Source organism: Notechis scutatus, chromosome Z (assembly GCF_049901735.1).
Source record: "Notechis scutatus isolate UNSWTSFEM ecotype Mainland chromosome Z, rNotScu1.2, whole genome shotgun sequence".
Taxonomy (NCBI): Eukaryota; Metazoa; Chordata; class Lepidosauria; order Squamata; family Elapidae; genus Notechis; species Notechis scutatus.
In genome coordinates this window covers 120447229-120461164 of record NC_142025.1, presented here as the reverse complement: position 1 = coordinate 120461164, position 13936 = coordinate 120447229, and the positions used below count along the sequence as shown (strand labels likewise).

General features: G+C 48.0%; 1 protein-coding gene and 1 long non-coding RNA gene across 2 annotated transcripts in view; both read left to right on the top strand.

Annotated features, from left to right (window-relative positions):
* Positions 1–13936, top strand: part of LOC148129198 (uncharacterized) — a 91439-nt gene that overhangs the window by 76954 nt on the left and 549 nt on the right. The gene's annotated exons all lie outside the window — the stretch shown is intronic.
* On the top strand, positions 1026–13147 carry LOC113429954 (thialysine N-epsilon-acetyltransferase-like). The gene is made up of 6 exons (XM_087946579.1): positions 1026–1172; positions 8396–8447; positions 9247–9328; positions 10176–10276; positions 11022–11062; positions 12968–13147. The coding sequence occupies exons 1-6, from the start codon at positions 1110–1112 to the stop codon at positions 13145–13147; spliced, it is 519 nt and encodes a 172-aa protein (XP_087802705.1). The 5' UTR covers positions 1026–1109.

Below are 13936 nucleotides of genomic sequence, written 5' to 3'. Positions count from 1 at the left end.
TATTATCTATCCTATTCTATTCTATATTCTATTCTATTCTATTCTATTCTCTTCCTATTATTTCTATTCTATTCTATTATTTTCTATTCTAATTCTTTATTTTATTATCTATTCCTTTCTCTATTCTATTCTATTCTATTCTATTCTGAATCTTATTCTATTCTACCCTGTTTCTCCAATAACATGGCCTCCCCCAATAGGAAGTCCCAGCATGTTTTATAGGCATGAAATGAAATTAAGCCCCTCCCCCCAAATTAAGGCCTATATTAAAACATGTGAAATGGGGGGGAATGGTGGGGGGGCTTGCCATTAGGAAATACTTTTGTTGCACACCCGGAGATGGTGCTGCCTGCGTTGACCCCAGTATGAAGTGCCCCACCAACGCCGAGGTCAACATCCAAGCCATCGCTGCCCGCCCGCCCAAAGATGCAAGGGGGGGAATTAAGTCACCCCCGAAAAGATGGCCTAGCCATTTTTTCAGGGCTCAAAAAAAAATAAGACCCGGCCTTATTATATGAGAAACACGGTATTTCTATTCTATTCTATTATTTTCTATTCTAATTCTATATTATCTATTCCTTTCTCTATTCTATTCTAATTCTATATTATCTATTCCTTTCTCTATTCTATTCTATTCTATTCTATTCTATTCTATTCTATTCTATTCTATTCTATTCTAAATCTTATTCTATTCTATTTCTATTCTATTATTTTCTATTCTAATTCTATTCTATTATTTTCTATTCTAATTCTATATTATCTATTCCTTTCTCTATGCTATTCTAATTCTATATTATTCATTCTATTCTATTCTTTTATTTTCTGTTCCATTCTATTCTATCCAGGTTCCAACTTACAGACTTATCAAGTCATAAAAGGCAGGATTAAAGCCTCAATAAAATAAAAAAATCCATAAACCATTCTGGGCACCTTTGAGCTAGTGAAAGTTTGATTGCCACACCTTTCTCCACGTGATTGGCAGCGTTTGGCCCTCTGCCATCATCCACTGGCAATGGTTCCCGTGCTGGGCAGGGCAGGAGAAGACAAAAGGGCCCGGCTCTGTTGGCCGGTGCCACTTTGGAGCTGCTGCGTCCCTCCCGGCCAGAACGATGGAGTGTCTCATCCGTCCGGCCACCAGCGACGATTGTGAGGTTCTCATGAGCTTCATCAAGGTGAGGTTGAGCGAAACCCAGACGTTGGAATCTTCCTTCAAGCCAGAATTGGAGCATTGCTTCTCCTGGATAGTGTTTGCCTTGGGTCCCAGGAGGGAAGGGGAGGGTGAAGGGGAGGAAAGGAAGGAAGGAAGGGAAGGGAAAGGAGAAAAAAAGAAGGGAAGAGAAGGAAGGGAGAGGAAAGGAACGGAGAAAAAAAGGAAGGGAAGGAAAAGAAGGGAAAGGAAAGGAGGGAAAAAAGGAAAAGAGAAAAAGGAAGGGAAGGGAAAGGAAAGAAAGGGGAAGGAAAAAAGGAAGGGGAAGGAAAGGAGAAAGGAAAGAAAGGGAAGGGAAAGGAGAAAGGAAAGGAAGGGAAGGAAAAGAAGGGAAAGGAAAGGAATGGAGAAAGGAAAGGGGGAAAGGAAAAGAGAAAAAGGAAGGGAAGGGAAAGGAAAGAAAGGGAAAGGAAAAAAGGAAGGGAAAGGAGAAAAAAGAAGGGAAAGGAAAGGAGAAAGGAAAGGAAGGGAAGGGAAAGGAGGAAAAGAAGGGAAGGAAAAGAAGGGAACGGAAAGGAAAGGAGAAAGGAAAGGAGGGGAAAGGAAAAGAAAAAAGGAACGGAAAGGAAAGGAAAGAAAGGGAAAGGAAAAAAGGAAGGGAAAGGAAAGAGAAAGGAAAGGAAGGGAAGGGAAAGGAGGAAAAAGGAAGAAGGGAAGGAGAAAGGGAAGGGAAGGAGAAAAAGGGAAGGGAAGGAGAGGAAAGAAAGAAGGGAAGGAGGAAAAGGTGAAGGAAGGAGAAAGGAACAAAGGAAAAATAGAATGAAAGACTAGAAGGAGTCTTCTAATCCTTAATATTTTCCTTCCTTCCTTCCTTCTTCCTTCCTTCCTTCCTTCCTTCCTTCCTTCCTTCTCCCTTAGGAATCCAAAACAGAGCTTATTGGTCTATTGCAGGGGTGGGCAAACTACGGCCCGCGGGCCACATCCGGCCCGTTGGTCTGTCCAATCCGCCCGCCCCTGAAAAAAATCGCTGGGCGTGGCGTGTTGCCCTGTGCCGCGTGGCCCCCAAAGCTGCAAAACAGTGTGGAGCGCTCTCGGGTAGGAAAGAAAAGAACTTTGCAAAGGCCTCGGCTGGGAGTTCAAATCACCTTCGAGTGCGACCTCTCCGAAGGTGAGTCCCCGCCGATCCCCTTTTTTTCTGGGGCTTCCAGGCTTAAACTTTGCAAAGGCAAAGTTTGCAGGCTGGAGCGTCTTCCCGCCGAGGAGCGGGAAGGGTTCCGCCTGGCGGGCGGGCTGCTTAAACTTTGCTCGGGTGGCACTTTAAAAGCCTGCTCCCAGCACCCGAGCAACTTCCCAGCAACTTTCGACTTCCTTTTTCCTCGCAGGCGCTCGCGCCTGGCCCTGAGCCGCGCGGCGGAGGGGAAACCCAGAGCGCCGCCAGGTCGCCTCCTCCAAGCAGCCCACCCGCCCGCCAGGTGGAACCCTTCCCGCTCCTCGGCGGGAAGACGCTCCGCCTGCAAACTTTGCCTGTGCAAAGTTTAAGCCTGGAAGCCCCAGAAACCCGAGCAACTTCCCAGCAACTTTCGGCTTCCTTTTTCCTCGTGGGCGCTCGCGCCTGGCCCCAAGCCGCGCGGCGGAGGGGAAGCCCGGCGGGCGGGTGGGCGGGCTGCTTGGAGGAGGCTCCGGCTTCCCTCCGCCAGGCGCAAGTGCCTGCGAGTTAAAAGGAAGCCGAAAGTTGCTGGGAAGTTGCTCGGTTTCCGGGGCTTCCAGGCTTAAACTTTGCAAAGGCAAAGTTTGCAGGCTGGAGCGTCTTCCTGCCTAGGAGCGGGAAGGGTTCCGCCCGGCAGGCGGGCGGGCTGCTTAAACTTTGCTCGGGCGGCACTTTAAAAGCCTGCTCCCAGCACCCGAGCAACTTCCCAGCAACTTTCGGCTTCCTTTTAACTCGCGGGCGCTCGCGCCTGGCCCCGAGCCACGCGGCAGAGGGGAAGCCCGGCGGGCGGGCGGGCTGCTTGGAGGAGGCGACCCGGCGGTGCTCCAGCAGCAGCAACAGGCAGTTCCGCCCGGGCTCCGCTCAGGTGTCCGGCTGGGGCTGTCAGGAGTTGCTACCGCCGGCGCAGCTCCGCGCGGCTCCAGTCCCGCGTTGCCTTGGGAAGGAAAAGGCAAAACCAGGAGCCGCTGAGCCTGAGCCTCCGGTGCCGCTGCTGCCGTTGCAAAGCACCGCCGCGGCTCTTCCTTTTTGCCTTTCCCTTCCCGAGGCAACGCGGGACTGGAGCCGCGCGGAGCCGCGCCGGCGGTAGCAACTCCTGACTCAGGGGGCCTCCGAGGGGAGGGGAAGGAGGAGAAGGGGGAAGGGTGGGGGGCACCCCAAAATCTTGTGCTGACCCGGCCCGTCTGTCAAATTTTAAAAGTCAATGCGGCCCCTCGAGCCAAAAGTTTGCCCACCCCTGGTCTATTGGATTCCATAAGTTCTGTGGGTGATAGCAGGCCACCCAAGGAAAAAGAGACACAAGCCACAAGTTTTCAGCTGTAGGGTGGTTTCAAAATGCACCAGAACTGCTGAACTGCTGAACCACCACCGCAAGCTGGGAAACCTCATGTTTTGGCAAAAGCCTGCGGCAATTGTATGTTTCAAACAGGAAGAAGGAAACCCTTGGAAAGGAGAAACTGGCAAGCAACGTGCCCAGGTGTTTACAGAAAGTGACGGTTAGGGAAGTTGTGAAGGGTCTGTGTGGGTTAGAAGAAAAGTGTGAAGGACGGGGTGGGAGGTCATGGGGCCCTGTGGTCACCTTGTAGGACCTGCTAGATGTCCTTTGGTCCCATTGCACTGGCTCGTTCATGTAAGTGTATGGCTGCTATTCTGTCTGTTATATCGATTCATTTCTTTCGTTCCAAATGGTTAGAAAACCGTAAGTATCTCTGATCTTAAAGTCAGAATTATTGCTGCTGGTGTTGTCTTTGTTTCCTCTTGGAATTTTCTTATGACCCTTCCTTCCTTCCTTCCTTCTGACTGGACAAGAATTGGTCCAGGATGGTATAAGAGCAGCAGGGTTGGGCTAGAAGACCTCCAGGGGTCCTTTCCAGCTCTATGATTTTAGGATCTGTCCGTCTGTCTTTATGTTTGTTCATCTATGGTATCTATCGACCTACCTACCTGCTCATCCATCCCTCCGTCATATCTATGCATCTATCTCTCTTTGTGTGTGTGTGTGTCTGTCTGTCTGTCTGTCCCTCCCTGTCTCTCTCTCTCTCACTTTAAGTCTGTTTCTCTTTCTTTCTCTCTCTCTATATCTCTCCCTCTCTCCCTCTCTCTGTGTGTGTCTCTCTCTCTCTCTCTCTCTCTCTCTCTATCTATCTATCTATCTATCTATCTATCTATCTATCTATCTATCTATCTCTCTGTATCTCTCTCTCTCTGTGTGTGTGTCTCTCTCTCTCTGTTGCTCCCTGTCTCCGTCTCCCTCTATTTATTTATTTATTTTATTTTATTTTATTTGGTTTGTAAATTGCTTACAAGATGATAGGTATAAGTAAAAACATAGTTATGACATGGATTCATACAAGAAAAATAAAAAGAAACAATAGGACAGGGACGGTAGGCACGTTGGTGCGCTTATACACACCCCCTACAGACCTCTTAGGAAAGGGGTGAGGTCCATAGTAGACAGTCTAAGGTTAAAGTTTTTTGGGGTTTGGGGAAGAAACTACAGAGTCAGGTAGAGGATTCCAGACATTGGCCACTCGGTTGCTGAAGTCGTATTTCCTGCAATCAAGTTTGGTGCGGTTTACCTTGAGTTTGTATCTATTGTTTGCTCTTGTGTTGTTGTGGTTGAAGCTGAAGTATTCATTGACAGGACATTGCAATGCATGATTTTATATACTATACTTAGATCGGACCAAAGGCGGCGTAGTTCTAGGTTTTCTAGGTCAAGAATTTCAAGTCTGGTGGCATAAGGTATTCTGCAACGAGTAGAGGAGCGGAGAACTCTTCTTGTGAAATATTTCTGGACTTTCTCAACTGTGCTAATATCAGATATGTAGTGTGGGTTCCAGACTGATGAGCTGTATTCGAGTATTGGTCTGGCAAATGTTTTGTATGCTCTAGTTAGTAATATTACCAGAAAAAAAGCTACGTAAGATTAGATTAACAACTCTTAATGCCTTTTTGGCTATGTAGTTACAGTGGGCTCCAGCACTTAGGTCATTAGAGATGAGTCCTCCAAGGTCCTTGACAGAGTTTGGATCATCAACCAGGTCTTGACTATTATTTTCTGATTTATTTTTTTGCCAATATGTAGGACAGAGCATTTATTTCTTGAGATTTGAAGTTGCCATTTGTTTGACCATTCTGATACATAGTCGAGGTCTTTTTGAAGGGTAGCAGTATTGTCGGCGGTGTTGAATAGCTTTACATCGTCAGCGAAGAGAACGCAGTTGCTCTTGATATGATCACAGAGGTCATTTATGTAGTGTATGAAGAAAGTTGGTCCTAGAACACTGCCTTGGGGGACACCACTGTTGACAGGTACAGAATTTGAGAGGACATTCCCAATTTTGACCATTTGTTGTCTGTTTGACAGGAATGCTTCTATCCAGTTATGCAGGTGTCCATCGATACTATAAGATTTTAGTTTTAGGAGTAGTTTGTCGTGTACCACTGAATCAAAGGTTTTAAAGAAGTCTATGTAGATTGCGTCTATTGTTTTGCCCTGATCGAGTTGTGTAGTCCATATGTTTTTGCAGTGTAAGAGTTGCAGATTACAGGATAGTTTTTTTCTGAAACCAAATTGTTTATTAGAGAGTAGGTTGTTTGTCTCTAAGTGGAGGATGATGGATTGGTTAATAGTTGATTCCATGACTTTACAGGTGAAGCAGCATAAGGAGATTGGTCTGTAATTTTCAAATAGGCTTTCTCTCTCTCTCTCTCTCTCTCTGTCTCTCTCTTTCTCTCTGTGTGTGTATCTCCCCCCTTGCTCTCTCTGTCTCTCTGTGTGTCTCTGTCTCTCTGTCTCTCTCTTTCTCTGTGTGCGTCTCTTTCTGACTCTCTGTCTCTCTGTGTATCTCTCCCCCTCTCTGTCTCTCTCTTTGTCTCTCTGTCTCTGTCTCTCCCTGTCTCTCTCTCTGTTTGTGTGTATCTCTCTCCGTCTCTCTCCCAATATCTAACTATATGTCTGTCTGCCTGTCTTTGTGTGTGTGTGTGTGTGTGTGTTGCAGAACAAAGAATCTTAAGTTGGCAGGTGAACTCACACCTGGCACCTGAACCGTCCCACATTTAGTCATGGGAATGAAAAAAAAACCTGGGTCGAATCCACAAGGAGCCCCCAAGAGCCGGAGGGCCTCGTGGTGACATTTTCCAGCAACCTAGAAAAGAGGAAACATAAATTCAGAATTAGCACCCCCTGACAGCACCTTTCTCTCTGATTTGGTCCAACCTGTCCAGGTTGGGAGATTGTGGGGTGCTGAGTTGTGTGATTTTGTTAAATACTGTGCAAAGAACCCCATTTCCCTAATTAGACTCAGGGATCCCAACCAGAACAAGGAAGTAAAAATAATTTCCTTTTGGCTTCCTGCCTAATTTCTCAAAGGAGCTCCTTGACTAAGAGCTGCAGCGGAGCCCAACCTTTCCATTGCTTGAGTTAGACAGTCATTAAGTGAGCTGCGTCCCGTTTTGTGACCTTTTGTTGCCACGGTTGTTAAGCGAATCACTGCAGTCCTTGAAGTGAGTCACGCGCATTTTAAGTGAATCCAGCTCCCCCCTGGGCTTGGCATCGCCTGACCCCGGGGGACGCTGCGATGGTCGTAAATACGAGTCGGTGGCCCAGTGGCCGAATTTTGATCTTGCGACTGTGGCAGTCGTTAAGTGTGAAAAACGGTCTCCCGTCGCTTTTTTTTCAGCGTCGTATCTCCGAAAGGTCCTCATTAGAGGAATGCCTAATTGTTGTTAAGCCTCCCTGCTGCATTTGGGGCTCTGTTTTTATTTCCACACAACCCCCCGAAAGTTTTTTATTATTTTACAAACATATCAATGCGTGAACAGTGTAGCACCTGAGTGTCATGCATTTGGATACAAATAAAATAGCATTAATCACACTTGTTTCCTTTAACACGCTGGTGTAATTCCAGTAATGATACCCATATTTTTATGAAATGATCATCTTTCCTTATTTAATGTTTTGATGTGCCATTTTTTTATGCCAATCACCCTATTCTAAGTGTCATACCTTTTAATACAGGTAGAATATTATTAATCATATTTATTACATTTTGCAAGCTTATATAATTCTGATATAACACAAACATTTATGTTAAATTGAAATCTTCCGTGATTTGCTTGCTCAACTATAATCCTTCATCATTTGGTTATTCAATCTATATATATAAAAAGGGAAATACCCCTCACGCATCATCACAAAATCTCCAGAACCGTAAAGCCTACAAACTTGAAATTTGGCACGTAGGTTCCTCTTGGTTTCTAGGGGCTCACTAAGAAAGGATTTTTCCAAATGATCCTCAGAGCATTTAGAGTATTTCCTATATTATTATTATTATTATTAACACGCTCTGATACCAAGGAATTCTACTCCCCCTCCCCACCTGGAAAGAAATCTCTTCCAAAGGCAAAACACAAGCAGAGGAGGTTCAGTTTCACAGCAGCACCAAGCAGCTTTAGTACAGAACAGTTGAGCTAAGCCACGCCCAGGCTCCTTGCTGTCTCCTTCTTGCTCACACAGCAAATACTGTTTCAGTTTCCAAACAGCCCTCCACTCTCTCCCACACTGATAAGATGCTAGCCAGATAAATACGCATGGACGCTGGTAGACAGAGGCAGAATTTCCCCCCTTATTTTCCTCCCAAAAACTAAGCCCCACCACATAGTTTCGTAGCGAAGCAGGGGGATCGAGCTAGTTCTAATAATAATACAAACATTTATATGATATTAAAATCTTCCATGATTCGCGTGTTCAATTTATAATCCTTCATAATTTGGCTATTCAGGCTATTTCAAATATGTTATTTTCATGTTAATCACCCTGTTCTGTAGGTCGTACCTTTGAATGCAAATTAAAAAGCGTTTTAATCCTATTCGTTACATTTAGCAAACATGCACCTGTTCATATTGAGTTATCACCATTCATTATTTATTTAATCGATAGTTCAACCTCCGGACAAGGTTGGAATTTGGAGGTTCAATTCCCTCCCCCTCATCCGCCCCCCAGGATGGCTTCCTAACCACCCCACTATTTTTGCCCCCAGGAAATTGCAGAATATCACAATTTATTGCACGAGGTCTCCATCAGCGTCGAAGGTAAGGATTTGGAGAGGGGTTTTTTGGGGGGTAGGTGGGGGGAATGCCAACTCCCTCCCCCCTCCCCTGCGTGGGGGTGGCATTGGGGAGGGCAACCTTTCTGGAATTTGGGGAGTGGGCAGAGAGCAGAAGGAAGCCCTCGGCTGGCTGGTGGGTGGCACCTTCGCCCCCTTGGGGGAAATTGGGAGCGCTTGGTGAGCGAGAAGAGCCAGGATTTTGGGGTGGGTTTTTTTTATTTTTGCAAGTTTGAATTCTGAAATAAGTGTTTGTTTCTCTTCCTCATCTTCTTCTCCATCCCTTATTTCTTCCTCCTTTCTTTTTTTCCCTCCTTCTCGTAATTTTCCTCCTTTCTTCCTTCTGTTCTCTTTCTCTCCCTCCTTTCTTTCTCCTCCTAATTTTCTTTCTGCATCCCTCCTCCTCCCCCAAATTCTCCTCCTGCATCTCTTCCTCTCCTCATACCTTCTCCTCTACCTTTCTTCTCCACCTCTTCTTTTCTTCTTTTTCCCTCCATTCTTCCTCCTCCTCTCTTCTTCCTAATTCTCCTTCTCCATCTCTTCTTCCACCTCCTCCGCCCTTTCTCCTTTCTTCCTTCATTCTTTCTCCTTTCTTCCTCCTCCTTTTTGTCCTCCTCCTCCTCCATCTCTTCTTACATTTCTCCTTTCTTCTCTTCCTCCTAATTTTCTTCCTCCTCCTCTCTTCTTCCTAATTCTCCTTCTCCGTCTCTTCTTCCACCTGCTCCCTTCCTCCTTTCTCCCTCCCTTCTTCTTCCTCCTCCTCCTCTTCTTCCTCCCTGCCCCAGACCTGAAAGCTGACGGCTTTAGCCAAGATCCTTTCTTCAAATGTCTCATGGCTGAGCTGCCCCCGAAAACCCCTCCAAGCCAGGTAAAAGCTGCTCCCCACCACCCCAATTCCCCACCCACCCACCCACCCACGCACGTAAAACTTCGAAGTTTGAAAATGCATGAAATCACATGTCAACTCATAAAATATTTCTCTGGTCTTTTTTATAATTGCCAACAGAAAGGGAGGCGGGGAAAGGGGTTTGAAAGAGCAGTGCGGAAGCTTGGAAACCGAAAGTGCATTCCCTAAAAAGTTTGTCAAAGATAGTAACTAGGAAACTGAAGTTTATGCCCCGCAAATCAGTGGTGGGATTAAAAATTTTTTTACGATCGGTTCTCTGGGCGTGGCTAGGGGTGTGTGGCTAGGGGGCGTGGCCATGCGACTGGGTGGGCATGGTTTTGTTTTTTTTCCAGCACTCCCTCTCCACCCCACCAACCCATTTTGGGGGCCTTCTGGGCATTGCCTGGGTGTAGCCAACTCTGAGACCCATCATTCATGGTCACCCTTGACCCTGGTTTTCCCTCCCACCCCCTGGGTGTATCATAATTCATATTCTCCAATGAGACACATCCATAGCCCAGAGTCATCAATCATGCTCTTCAGTTAGATTTTTGCATGGCAGAAACTTCATTCCTCTAGTTTACAATCAAAAGTATTGATGGAATGCACTTTCGGTTTCCAAGCTGCCGCACTGCTCCCCCCTCCCTTTCTATTGGCGACTCTAAAAAGACCACAGAAATATTTCATGAGTTGACATTTAGTCGTGTTATTTTACTTCCAAAATATTTCGTATTTGAACTCTGGTGGTTTTTTTTTAAATTGAAATGGGATGTGAATGTGCCACGCGATAAATAAATTCATATATGATAATTTTGCCCCCCCCAACGCAGGGCGCCCGATCGGCTATGTCTTGTACTACAAGGGGTACTGCGTCAACCATGGGAAGATGGTCTATTTGGAAAATATCTACGTGGCGCCGGAATTTCGGGGTAGGTTAAACAATGATCGTGTTTGGACTCGCCCAGGGTTGCTTTATTAGCGTGAGATTGAGGAGGAGGCGCATATACATTGAATAAACAGACAAAATAAGCAAATTAAGTCCGTGACATCTTTTTAAAAAGCCAATTTTGATGAGCAATGCCTATCGGATTAGTAGTAGTTATATTGTCTTGCCAGTCGGAGTGATTCATGCCACCTGGGGAATTCTGGGAGTTGAAGTCCATCCACCTTAAAACATGCCGGATAGGGAATTCTGGGAGTTAAAAGTCCACTCATTTTAAAGGTGCTGGATGAGGAATTCTGGGAGCCGAAATCCATTCATCTTAAAGCATGCCAGCTGAGGAATTCTGGGAGTCCACCTTAAAGATGCTGGATGGGGAATTCTGGGAGTTAAAGTCCATCCATCTTAAGAAATGCCAGCTGGGAATTCTGGGAGTTAAAGTCCATCTATTTTAAAGATGCTGGATGGGGAATTCTGGGAGTTAAAGTCCATCCACCTTGAAGCATGCCAGCTGAGGAATTCTGGGAGTCAAAGTCCATCCATTTTATAGTTGGCAAGTTTGCAAAACACTAAAATAGAGGGAGGTTCAGTCTGGGCAAAATCCAGTGTTTCCCAAGAAAATGATTACAATTATTAGACCTTTTTTTATTGAAAAAAAAGAAAGAAAGGAATGTAATTGGCATGGCACTTTTTGGGGGCAACCCACTAACTTCCTTGTGGTTTCTTCTGTCCAGATAAAGGAATCGGAAAACAGCTGCTGGTGAAAGTGGCAGAAGTAAGTTCGGAATGTAAAACCTTTTCCAGATTTGAATTGTGAGGGCATTGAGGACTAGTGCCTTGTCTCTTCAAGACTTCCCCAAATGAGGAATTGTGGTCCCTCTCTCAGGAAAGGCAGATAAAGGCAGTCCTTGGCTTACAACCATTTGATAAGGGAACGCACAAAATTCCAACACTGAAAAAACAGCCACTTAGGACCATTTTTCACACTTACGACCATTGCAACCCAAACTCAGACGCTCGGCAAGTGACTCATACTTATGACGGTTGCAGCGTCCCGGGGTTCACACGACCCCGTTCTAAATGGGGGGAAAGCCAGGTTCACTTAACAACTCTATTACTAATTTAACAACTGCAGTGATTCACTTAATGACGGTGGCAAGGTCACAAAACCGGGCAAAAATTGCTGGACCGCTGTTCCACTTCGCGACAGCAATTTTGGGCTCAGTTGTGATCATAAGTCGAGGAATTGCCTGCACCCCATCAGAGGTTTGGTCATTGGGGGATTGGTCTAAGTCAAGGATTACCTATCCTGCTGGGTCAGATAAGGATCACAGAGCCCACAGCTTCGGTAGCAGTCTACTTCGGTAGCAGTCTACTACTAGTCTACTAGCAGTCTACTAGTAACTAGAGCAGTGGTGGGCAAACTTTTTGGCTCGGGGGGGCCGCATTCACTTTTAAAATTTGACAGACGGGCCGGGTCAGCACAAGATTTTTGGGAATCGCCCCCTTCCCCCCTTCTTCTCCTCCTTCCCCTCCCTCGGAGGCCCCCTGAGTCAGGAGTTGCTACTGCCGGCACGGCTCCACGCGGCTCCAGTCCCACGTTGCCTCGGGAAGGGAAAGGCAAAAAGGAAGAGCCGCGGCGGTGCTTTGCAACGGCAGCAGCGGCACCGGAGGTTCAGGCTCAGCGGCTCCTGGTTTTGCCTTTCCCTTCCCAAGGCAACGCGGGACTGGAGCCGCCAGCAGCTGCGCCGGCGGTAGCAACTCCTGACAGCCCCAGCCGGACACCTGAGCAGAGCCGGGCAGAACTGCCTGTTGCTGCTGCGGGCGCTGCTGCGGGTGTCTGGCTGCCCAAGTAAAGAACCGCACCAGCTCAGGGCAACTGTGAGGAGCAAGAGGGGAGGGCAGAGAAGGAGGCAGAGAAGGAGGAGAGCACCTGGCCAGTTGGGGAGGCTTCTTGTGCTGCGAAGAGGCGGCTAATGATCTCCGGCTCCACTCTGCTTCTCAACATCCGGCGCCGACCTGTTCTGTGCGCCAGCTGCTCGGACTTGCTGGGCCTGACACAGAACAGGGCGGCGCCGGATGTTGGAGAAGCAGAGCGAGCCGAGATCATTAGCCGCCTCTTCGCAGCACAAGAAGAACAGGGTGGTGCCGGACCATTGGAGAAGCGGAGCAAAGCCGGAGATTAGTAGCTGCCTCTTTCGGCGCAGAAAGCTTCCCCAACCAGCCGGCTGGTCTCCTCCTTCTCTGCCTGTTTGTTCTGTATGGCCGAGGAGGAGGAGACCAGCTGAGAAGCACGCTGCCAGGCGGGGCCACGCGGCGCAGGGCAACACGCCACCGCCCAGCCCTGGCGAGGGAAAGCAGTGGGCGTTCCTGGGTGATGGCCTTGGCCCCGCTACCAGGGAAGCGGCTGCCCAGCTCCGTGTTGTGTGTGCAATTTTTGGCGTGCGGCGCGGGTCTCTTTTGGCCGGCCCCAATTTTTTTCAGAGGGGAATATTTTTTTTTCAGAGGCGGGCCGTATTAAAATGACCAACGGGCCGGATATGTCCCGCGGGCCGTAGTTTGCCCACCCTGAACTAGAGGAACCCGGGAGAGGCCAATTTTCTTATTGCACCGTGGAAAGCTGGGTATTGGTTTAGCCAGAGTCACCGGTGAAATGTGTTATTTGTCTCTGGCCTGGCAGGTGGCGCTGGCCGCCGGTTGCACTGGGATGAAATTCAGCACCATGGAGAGCAACCAGCGAGCGAAGAAGTTGTACCTGCGGCTGGGAGCCCAGGACACCACCGAGTCCTTGGAATGGCACTGCATGGAATTTAACAAGGAGGGCCTGCAGAGGCTCGTCCAGGGCAGGCAGGCATCGTGAACGCGCCCCAGGCCGACTCAGGAGGAGGAGGAGGAGGAAGAACAGCACTAATGCCAAGAGCAGAAAAACAGAATTTCTCAGCAACTTTTAAGACCTCTGGACTTCAACTCCCAGAATTCCCCAGCCAGCAGTCATAGACTTTAACTCCCAGAATTCCTCAGCCAGCATTCGTGGACTTCCTCGCTTCTGCTCTGTCTTCGTTGCTTTGGCTGCCCTAGCTTGGTGGCTGCCAGGATGGCTGCCCCCTCCGTGCCTTCGGGTTAGAGGGTTTTCTCTGGGTCAAGCAGGAGAGTCGCTGCTGTCCGCAACCTCCAGAGCGTCCCTCTTTCCTTCGCCTCCCCTCCAGGGTGGCTTTGGCGGCCAGTGGTAGGATTCAAATTTTTTTACTACCAGTTCTGTGGGCGTGGCTTGGTGGATGTGGCATGGCCGGCATGGCAGGGGAAGGATACTGTAAAATCTCCATTCCCTCCTCACTCCACTAACCTGCTTTCCAGCTCTGTTCTCCTGTGCAGGGCAACCAAAGAAGACCCAGCCGATCAGCTGAAACTCACTGGGAGGCAGAGAACAGGTGGGGGCGGGGCCAGTCAGAGGTGGCGTTTGCTGGTTCTCCCAACTACTCAAAATTTCTGCTACCGGTTCTCCAGAACTGTTCGGAGCCCTCCGACGGGCATATTCCGCAGGGATTGCGGAACTGCGATTCCTGCCGCTGATACCACTGCGACGTCAACTGGGAGTCTCTAATCCACCATGTTTTATTAGCATCGTGGTTAGGGCCGATGGGAGTTACCA

What these genes read in the sequence shown, in the direction of transcription:
- LOC113429954 (XM_087946579.1), top strand. Translation starts at nt 1,110, where the DNA reads ATGGAGTGTCTCATCCGTCCGGCCACCAGCGACGATTGTGAGGTTCTC. An exon ending in TTCTCATGAGCTTCATCAAG is followed by an intron (nt 1,173 to 8,395) that starts GTGAGGTTGAGC and finishes TTTTGCCCCCAG; the next exon opens with GAAATTGCAGAATATCACAA. An exon ending in CGTGGCGCCGGAATTTCGGG is followed by an intron (nt 10,277 to 11,021) that starts GTAGGTTAAACA and finishes TCTTCTGTCCAG; the next exon opens with ATAAAGGAATCGGAAAACAG.